The sequence below is a fragment of the Crocuta crocuta genome, unplaced genomic scaffold (genome assembly GCF_008692635.1).
Source record: "Crocuta crocuta isolate KB4526 unplaced genomic scaffold, BGI_CrCroc_1.0 scaffold434, whole genome shotgun sequence".
NCBI lineage: Eukaryota > Metazoa > Chordata > Mammalia > Carnivora > Hyaenidae > Crocuta > Crocuta crocuta.
The window spans coordinates 582,100-592,401 of NW_027530498.1; the positions used below are offsets into that span (position 1 = coordinate 582,100).

The window sequence follows — 10,302 nt, forward strand, 5'->3', positions numbered from 1 at the left end:
AGGTGCTAAACTGACTGAGCCACCCAGGTACCTCTACAGTTTTTTAATATAACGAGACATGGCTGGTAATTGAATCAACTGAGCCATCAATAATATTTCAATACAATCTTGTCACCACTTCAATGGAAGGAACAGGAAAACACTGTCTATTTTCCACAGGATTCCTCAAGGCACTTGGTATGGAGAGAGTTATGAGGATAGTATACTTTGAGAGGAAGATAGGTCCTACCAAAAGCAAATATGGAAACCTCCTGAAATGTGAGGAAAACTCAGGTAGGAAGCTCTCTTTGGTCCCTGCAAGGCCTTAGAAAACTTCTTGTGATCAACAGATGTGACAGAGATGGTGATTGGCAACCAACACGGTGGTTTTCTGGGATTGAGGAAAGTCTGATCCTTTTCTCATGATTAAAGAACTCCCTGGTGGTACGTGGGCCAGATGCTGTTGGGTGCCATAGAAAACGGTACTTTCCCAGACCCAGATGTGTGGAGGTTGTTGGTGCGGGGACACTGTGGGCATAGCTTGAAGATGTCATATGACAGAGTTGGCATCAAAGATGAAAAAGGCTGCCGGACACTAATAGAATGAGCAAGGCATGTGGGCAGTTTCTTGAAGCACTGGGATTGCAGGAATATAAGCCAAAAATAGGTCTGATCCAGTTGGTGGGTGTCCTCAAAGTAACCTGACCATAGCTGGCAGGACTTCCCTCACTTCCACTGAGCCCTGTGATGAGTCTAGTCCCCTGCTCTGAACTGTGTGTAGAGCAGTGATTAATTGGGAAGCAGGTCACCAGTCAGCAGCACTGAGATGATTTCTGCTTCAAACAGCCTACCCAGGTTTTAGGCTAGATGTCCCTATGTTGTTTCATGGCCTAGGCTGTCCTTAGACCCATTTGGACCCGAGTGGAAAGAGAATGTCTGTCACTTGTAGAAACCAATAAAATCAAGTAGGGTACCATGTTCTACTCACATTTCACATTGGTGTTTCATGGTAGGAGAAGAATTCATTTTTCAGTACCGGTTATTTTGGGTTATTGAGATTTTCCCAGCAAAGTCCAATGGGAATAGTTGCCAAGAGAGCTGATTCTGAGAAGTACTGAAGTAGGAACTACCTATGTCACCAGCTTTATGATGTCATTCCCCCATGATGAGTGTTTTTATGTCTCATGAGCTAAAAAAGCAAAGCTTCTCTATATACATCTATTTGTATTTTATACTTGTGTACAAATATATGTGTGTCTGTGTGTGTGTGTAATACACAGACACATTAAGATTGTTATCCATGCAGTAGGATATTGAAATGGTGTATCTTGATAATGAAAAATAACACTATTAATACAGTGACATGGTCCTTCCTTTTATAGATTATTCTATACACTGTATTGACTTGCTACCTTTTTCATTGGTTATAAAAATATAGTTTTGTTTATTATTGTTTTCCCAATTTTAACATCTTCTTTTATGTATAGTTCTTAGGAAATTCCAATGTACTATCTTTAAGCAAAGATTCTTGTTATCAGGAAGATATTGTTTATTTATGCTTAATATTCTACTGATGATACTGGGGATGGGATTTACCACATTTGTTTTTCCTTGTGATGTACGTCCTTACTGCTCTGGACATGTATTTCCCAGCAGTTGTTATATGTCCTTTCAGGAATGCTAGGCACCTGACACCACTGTGAACCATTACAGGTCTCTGCACTTCATTTCCTCTGTGCTCCCTGCAAGATCCCTGCACGATAGGTTAATAATTTTCCCATGTAACATTAACTAATGGATGTAGGGAGAGAGAATGGGGGGTTATGGGCATGGAGGAGGGCACTTGTGGGGATGAGCACTGGGTGTTATATGGAAACCAACTTGACAATAAACTATTTAAAAAAATACCTTGGGTGGATGTACTGAAAGATGGGCATAAGTCACCTCATTTAACNTAGTCTCTTTAAAGAATGAAGGCTCTCTCTTATGTTTGCTAGAGTTACTAGTGTAGAAAGTGGAAATTGTAAATCAATCAAGCCTTGCTGCTGAAAGTTTCCATTTGGTTCTATACTCATGTCACAGATGTACTGTTCCTTATCAGTTATCAGTTGCTCAAGGAAAAAAAATATGCATCATATATACTCAATTGTCTTAAATATGTTAATTATAATTCAGCAGGAAAGATCAGTGAGACAAAACCTTTGAAAACCCTAGGGGATTCACAAACAATAGCTACGTCGTTGTATCAAAGTGAGTGTTGTCTCTGTGCTGCGTTCAGAGGACACAAAAAGCTTCCACCTCAAATAGATCTATATGTTTTAAGCCCCTCAAAACATTTCTTGTTTTCAATGACCAAAACAGTTCAATTCTGTAACAGTTATTTTTTTATTCGATTTTTAATATTCATATTTTGTATTGTATCCATACTCTGCTCTTTTGGTCGAAATCTTCCAAAATCCTGGAAGGAAACAGACATCCAGATCCAGGAGTATCAAAATGGTAAAAACAAACAACAACACAGCAACAACATCAAAACGATTTGCTTCCTTTAAGAGACTTATTTAGACATAAAGACACTTGCAGATTGACAATCGTGGGGAAATGGAAAAACACATACCGAGCAACTGGATGTCAAAAGAAAGCCGGAGTGGCAAGACTTCTATCAGACAAGCCAGACTTCTTTGTATTTATATTGTGTTTATCGTGGTTGGAGTCAGAGTAATGATCTCCTCACAGGATAGTTTTGAATGTTTCCGCTCTTCCACTATTTGTAGGATTTTGAAAAGATTGTCATTAGTTATTTTTTTACATTTCAGAATTAACCAATGGATACATGTGATCTTGGGCTTTTCTGTGCTAAGAGACTTTTTACTTTGAACTCAACTTTTATTTTTCTTATAGGTATAAGAAGATTCCTGAATTCTTGGGCTCAGGAGTCATACTTCAATCTTAGTAACTCGTGCATTTTTAAGAATTAAGTGGAAATATTTTTTATTTATTTCGTTCTGTGTTTGAAAGAGAGACACAGTATGAGCAGGGGAGGGTCAGACAGAGAGAGGGAGACAAGGATCCAAAGCAAGGTCCAGTCCCTGAGCTGTGAGCACAGAGCCCAATGCAGGGCTCAAACTCACTAACCCTGAGATCAAGATCAGAGCCAAAATCAGATGCTTAACCAAGTAAGCCACCCAAGCACCCCAGTGGATTTCTCTCCTAGTTATTTGACTTGTTAGTATATCATTGTTTATGTAGTTGAAGCACTGCCAATTTTGTTATTCTTCTCGTTAAACTGGGCATTACTTTCAATGTTATGTCTGGTCTCTATTTTATTTACTTCTCACTTTCCTTTCTAAAAAAAATAATTTCAGATGTTGCTTTATTATTTCTTCCTCTACTAAATTTCAGTTGTTTTCTTTTCTAGTTCCTTTTGGTGTAATGTTATTTATTTCAATGTTTTCCTTATCTGAAGTATTTATACCATTAAAAATTAGGAAAATCAAAAGTAGTAAAAAATTTAGCAGAAATAATTCAAGCATTGACCAAAACAATACAAAATAAAAGTAAAGATTCATTAGAGTTTTCTATAGATCCTGTGAACTGTGAACAGAGATGCTTGTTTTAGGAGTTTGTAGCCTTCATTACAGTTGATTTTGTAACCTGATAATGCTGTTATCACAGAGATGATTTTCATATTTTCCTTTCTGGTATGACAAAGAGTATTTTCATGTTTTGCCTTATCTTCACTCCTTGGAAATAGTTGAGATTTACAGTACTTTCTCATACAATGTTTGTTTGAATTATCCAGTGAATTTATGAGACATAGGACTTTCCCTTCTTTGGAGTTAGTTTGGGATTTTTGTTTTTTGGATTTTTTTTGGTTTATTTTTAAATTAGCCTTTATTTTTTTTAATAGTTTATTGTCAAGTTGGTTTCCCTATAACACCCAGTGCTCATCCCAACAAGTGCCCTCCTCCAGTCCATCAACCTCTTCCCCTCCCCCCCACCCCGTCAGTCCTCAGTTTGTTCTCGGCATTCAAGAGTCTCTCATGGTTTGCCTCCGTCCCTCTCCCCCACTATTTCCGCCCTTCTTCTCCCCCACAGTCCTCCATTAATTTCCTCCTAATCCTCCTATATGTGCAAACATATGGTATCTGTCCTTCTCTGCCTGACTTATTTCGCTCAGCATAACACCCTCAAGCTCCATCCATGTTGCTACACATGGCCAGATTTCATTCTTTCTCATTGCCATTTAGTATTCGATTCTATAGATAAACCACATCTTCCTGACCCATTCATCAGTGGATGGACACTTAGGCTCTTTCCATGTTTTGGCTAAATTACCCTTTCAATCTACTTAGTTGTTGGCAGTAGTGATCTTTTTCTCATGATGGAGTATAGGTGGCTATATCTTTTTTGAATTATTCTCATCTATTGGTAACAATATGTGGACATATAATTAGCCATTGTTGCCTCATACTCATTTTTCTTTCAATGGTTCAGTTATAATGTGTCTGCTTTCATTTCACTGCTGTAAGGAAAGTTGGTCTCTTCTCTTTCATTCTTACTTGATTGAAAGGTCTGTCAGTGTTGATCTTTTCTAAAAGCCAATGCTTCCTATGTTAATCTGGTCTTACTTTTTCTGTATCCTAATTTGTTAATTTCAGTTTTATGTTTAAGTTTCCTTCGGTGGTAATTTTGGGCTTGTGTGTTACGTTTCCTGATTATTTGAGGTATAGGAAAATGATTTGCACTGTAGCATGACAATGCTACAAAATTATCTATTGGACTGAATGTGCTGTGTGCAAGTTTTGTGTTAATGGAGAAACCATTTAGCTGACTTTATCTGAATGATTTTAAGGTTTATAATACAGATCTTCAGTATATTCATCTGAAAGTAGTAAGTGGGATGATTTTACTTTCCTGTTTTTGGTATCTTTCAGCTGTATCTTCACAATGCACCCAGAGTCTCCTGCCACAGCCGTCCTTAGAACCTTCTCTCCAAACAGTGTCAGTGGGGGAACATAGTGGCCTTGAGAATGATTTACACTTACTGATAGACTGGGACAACAATGCGGAGAGTCAAGGGCATGAAACGTATCAGGAAGGACATATCCAAATGGAGACATCTGCCCATAAGAAGAATCTCACTGCCCGACATGGTGAAAAATATCAAGTATTTGGCAAAACCTCCCCTTTTAAGTTAGCTACTTCTATCAAGCAGTGTGTTTCAGTAACCAAAACCTCAAATCAAATATTCAAACATAAATATTTGTCAAAAGAAAATCTGGAAAATCTGGAAAGTGACCTCATTCATGTTGAAAATAAGAATTTGAGCCAATTTGAAAATAGGATTGGATTGACCTTTCAGTCAAATGTTTCTGAACATCATAGATTGAAAACTGAAGAAGAAAGTGTTAAGTGGAATCAATTTGAGGGGTGCGTCACAAAGTCAACCCTAGAAAATTACCAGAAGATTCTGAATGGACATCGAATTGCTGTTTATAATGAATCTGAGGAGAAATTGGACCAGGGCTCAAACGTTAACAAATGTCTACATACTCCTTTGCCAGAAAGCCATTTTGAATGGAATAAAGATGAGGAAGTCTTGTCTCAAAGATCTAAACGTATTATACAGACAAGTACTCATCTGAAAGAAAATCCTTATAAATATAATAAACGAGGGAAAGGTCTGAAGCTGACCTCCAGTGCTGGCGATCATCAGACAATTTGTGTGGGAAAAAACACGTACACATGTAGTAAATCTGGAAACACGGTTAGTCAGTCACCAAGACTAAATACACAGAAGACAATTGGTCCTGGAGAGAAAGGGTACACTTGTAAGGACTGTAGCACCGTCTTTCATTGGAGCTCAACACTATCTCAACCTCAGCGAGCGCGTGCTGGAGAGAAACCATACACATGTGAAGAATGTGGTAAAACCTTTAAGGACTGCTCATCACTAAACAGACATGGGCAAATCCACATTAGAGGGAGACTTGTCAAATGTCAACAATGTGGCAAGACCTTTAACAGGCACTCCTACCTCACTAGACATCACAGCATCCACACTGGAGAGAAACCTTACCAATGTAAGGAATGTGGCAAGTCCTATACCCACCCCTCAAACTTTACCAAGCACCTCAGAATCCACACTGGAGAGAAACCTTACCAATGTCAGAAATGTGGCAAGGCCTTTTGCGAGCACTCAGGCCTTATTCGACACCTCAGAATCCATACTGGAAAAAAACCTTACAAATGTAAAGAATGTGGCAAGGCCTTTAGCCAGTACGCAAACCTTACTCAGCATCACAGAATCCATACTGGAGAAAAACCTTACAAATGTAAAGTATGTGGCAGAGCCTTTAGCCAGTACGCAAACCTTACTGGACACCTCAGAATTCATACTGGAGAGAAACCTTACAAATGTAAAGAATGTGGCAAGGCCTTTAGCCAGTACGCAAACCTTACTCAGCATCACAGAATCCATACTGGAGAAAAACCTTACAAATGTAAAGTATGTGGCAGAGCCTTTAGCCAGTACGCAAACCTTACTGGACACCTCAGAATTCATACTGGAGAGAAACCTTATCAATGTCAGAAATGTGGCAAGGCCTTTTGCGACCACTCAGGCCTTACTCGACATCTCAGAATTCATACTGGAGAGAAACCTTACAAATGTAAAGAATGTGGCAAGGCCTTTATCAAGCACTCAAACCTTATTCGACACCTCAGAATTCATACTAGAGAGAAACCTTATCAATGTAAAGAATGTGGCAAGGCCTTTAATCAGCACTCAAACCTAACTCAGCATCTCCGAATTCATACTGGAGAGAAACCTTACAAATGTAAAGAATGCGGCAAGGCCTTTAAACAGCACGCACACCTTACCAAACATCACAGAATTCATACAAAAGAGAAACCTTGAAAATATAAAAAGAACGTCAGTGCCTGTAAGTGACCCTCAGCCCTTACTGGACATCAGAAAATTCCTATTGGAGACTAACCATACAAATGTAAACAATGTGGCAGGCTCCCCCTGAAAGTCATAACTTACTCAACATTCTAGTTATCACATAGGAGCAAATCTGTGAAACGGAAAGACAGTGTCCTCCCCTTTACCTAGAATTCCATCTTTGCTCAATATCACGAAATGCAACCTTGATGCAAGCCCTAGAAATGTAATGAATGAGGAAAGACCATCATTTTACAATAAACTTTAGCAAACACCAGAGAGTGCATATATGAAAGTAACTGGAAAGATAGATTTACCAAAGTATTAAATTGAACATCAAAGGTCAATAATATTACAGAAATCAAGTAGAAAGAAGTACATCAGTCACTCTCTTCAGACACTGTATCAAAATACTTGTAGGGAATAGGAGAAAGTTAAACNCTTTCTTTTTTTTTTTTTTTTTTTACATTGACCCTGTTTGGGATTAGTCAATAGCAAATATTAATGTATTTGCCTCTCAAGTCACTACAGATTACTCATTTATTCCCAGCGGGTATGTGAAACCATTGGCTGATTGTTGTTGCATCAAAGATAAGACATGCCCTTCTTCATTAGGCAGGAATCGTGCGTATCTAATTTTCCACAGAAGATAAAGGATGATATGATGTACAACATGTGAAGAAAATCTAAATGGAGATACTCTTTGTAGTTATAAGATTGATGCAAGTTACCATGAAATAGGTGTTCAGAACACCATGCTTCTCCATTTATTAAAACTAAAATCTTCCTGAATATTAGAAATAAAATGTTTCACGATATGGTCTTAAAGAAAAAAGAGGTAGCAGTCCAGTGAAGTACTGGTAGATCTTCATAATAGCAAGAGGGCATATGAGTTGATACAGCTGCCATGAAGACGTCTTCACAGACACCAGAAAGAGGATAGCTACCTCTTCCCACCAATGGCATACAGTTGTACATGCACATGTCTCAAGAATTACCTCAGGCTTCAAATTTATGTAAAGACTACTCCCACATCATTATGTCAGCATATGAATGGTCTTTTTAACGTTTGTATTCTGTATATTGAACAAGGACTTGTTGAGTTGGGTGGATTTGAAATGCACAAATTAGTCTGTAAATATTTTAATTAATAAACATGATGGTTTTATGTGTTAACAGGGATACGTGATGAATAAAGTGTGATTCCTACCAGCGATGTTTATCTATTGTCTTTAAGCTTGTAGGTAACTGATGGAATCTGTAACTTATTTACTAACTCAATGTCATAACATACCTAGTAATCCATTTTCTCAGCAGCCTTAGGATTTACATTATATGTCGTCATTTTTCCCCTGGTTTATCCATTGTACCACTTTCTCCTCTATGTGAATATGGTGATATTATGATGAATATATTAGTGATCCTATATGGGTACTGTTGAGCTTCTGTCTAAAGTACTTCATGAAACTGCTATTTGGAATTCGTTTTTCGCAGCCAGTATATCTTTTTAAGTTTATTTCTTTATTCTGAGAGAGAGACATAGAGCATAAATATGGGAGGGAAGTGGGGAAAGAGAATCTCAAGCAGGCTCTGCTGTCAACACAGAACCCAACACAGACTTTGGACCCATGAACTATGAGATCAAGAACAATCAGCTTAACCTACTGAGCCACCCAGGTGCTCCTAGACAGGCGTTTTACAGGGTCTTGACTGATACCAGCCCCTCTCACTAGTACGTTCCCTTGACAACACCCTACAGAGTCACAAGATAATGCAACTTCTGATCAAACCTTTTTAATCTGCCCTTGTGAGCCACCAGGTCTCCTTTCTCCCAATGCTTTCCCTTCTGTGTCCCTTACAGAAGGCACAGAGCTTGATTTAACCTGTTTTAGTTTGAATGGCCCAGTCCGGACATACCCAGGGGCTCTAAAGCATGCCACCATGGCAGCTATTCCAGGTATGTGCCCCCCCTCATAAGGGGTGTGGAGGTATTGTTTTGTTGGGTGTATGAAGTGAACATGCACATGCTAGTGCTGGGTGTGTAATAGACACCCCATAAGTAGGAGAAACAAATTCCAGTAGTAGTGATCTTATAGCCCCAGGTAAGACATAGAAAATATACAAGGTAAAGAATTAGCATATGCCATCTGCATGTGGAGAAAGACCCCTGTCCCAGGTTGCACAACTAAGACTGTATGTAGAAAAATCACTTCTACTTGTTTTATTTCTGAGTTGTCTCTGTATCTCCAATTCTGTGTTTCTTCCTTTTTGGTTCCAGCTACAGAAGCATCACAAACATTGGTCTGTGCCTGTGTTGTGGTGAGAGTGTCCTCACTAACTGCTTAGTTGAGACAAGAGACATGTAAGGCCAATGGGTATTCAGACGTGTAGCTCTGGGATGTGGGATGGGAATCTAAGTAAAACATGACGATGCCATCATCCTTAGAAAGACCTATGAAAGGAAAATGTGAAGCACTCTTTCCAACGAAAGGAGGTAACTCGAGGTGGTTCCCTTTAGTCACCCCGGGTCATAGGCAGCTCTTGGTGCTGTCATCGGATGAATAAATATCATGGGGATCAGGAATTGGAAAATGTGGTGGGTTTTGAAGATTGGGGATGTCCTCCTTTATCTTCATGATTTCACTGAATTCCTTTTTGTCTTCCTGAGGCCCAGAAGCTGTTCGTTGACAAAGATTACTGGTTTGCCCAGGCCAAGACCAGAGGCGGTGGAGGGAGGAGGGATTTTAGATGATGCAGATATTTTGGGCATAGCTGTAAAATGTCACATGGCAGGGTGGCAGAGTAGATTTTGGAGATGAAGGAGACTTCTGGACACTGTAATAGGCAGGGTCAGCAGGACGTGTGCTGTGGGTTGTCCCCGAGCACTAATATCCCAGGATGGAACTCCAATGACAGTTATATCCGGTGTTGATAGGTGACCTTTCAGGACAGCTGATTCACTGCTGTGAAGGACCTTCTGCCTTCAGTCAGCCCCGTGATGAAGAGAGTCCTGTGCTCTGGTTCTGTCCATAGCCCAGATTTGTTGGAGCAGAGGTTCAGCAGTGAGAGGTAGTGAACTTTTCTGTTTCAAATAGTCCAGCACAAGTGTTCACTGACTCCTGATTAAATAAAGAAGATTTGGTATGTATGTGTATATATGTACGAATATACCATGGAATGTTAATAGGCCATGAAAAGGTATGAAACCTTGATATTTCAGTGAGTGGATGGTGCTATAGAGCATTTTGCTAAGTGCAATAAGTCAGAGAAAGATAAATTGCATATCATTTCACTCATGTGGAATTCCAGAAATAAAACAAGTGAACAAGGGGGAAAAAAAGGGGGTTGGGGGTTGAGGCACACCAAGAGAAAGA

At 39.2% G+C, this 10,302-nt stretch overlaps 1 protein-coding gene across 1 annotated transcript in view; it reads left to right on the top strand.

The window, feature by feature from the left end:
* LOC144233706 (uncharacterized) overlaps window positions 1–7,372 on the top strand; it is a 52,038-nt gene extending 44,666 nt beyond the window's left edge. The window contains exon 5 of the mRNA XM_077766712.1: window positions 4,917–7,372. Within this exon, the coding sequence (XP_077622838.1) occupies window positions 4,917–6,901 (1,985 nt within the window). The 3' untranslated portion in view covers window positions 6,902–7,372. The remainder of the gene's footprint in view (window positions 1–4,916) is intronic.
* The last annotated feature ends 2,930 nt before the right edge of the window (window positions 7,373–10,302 follow it).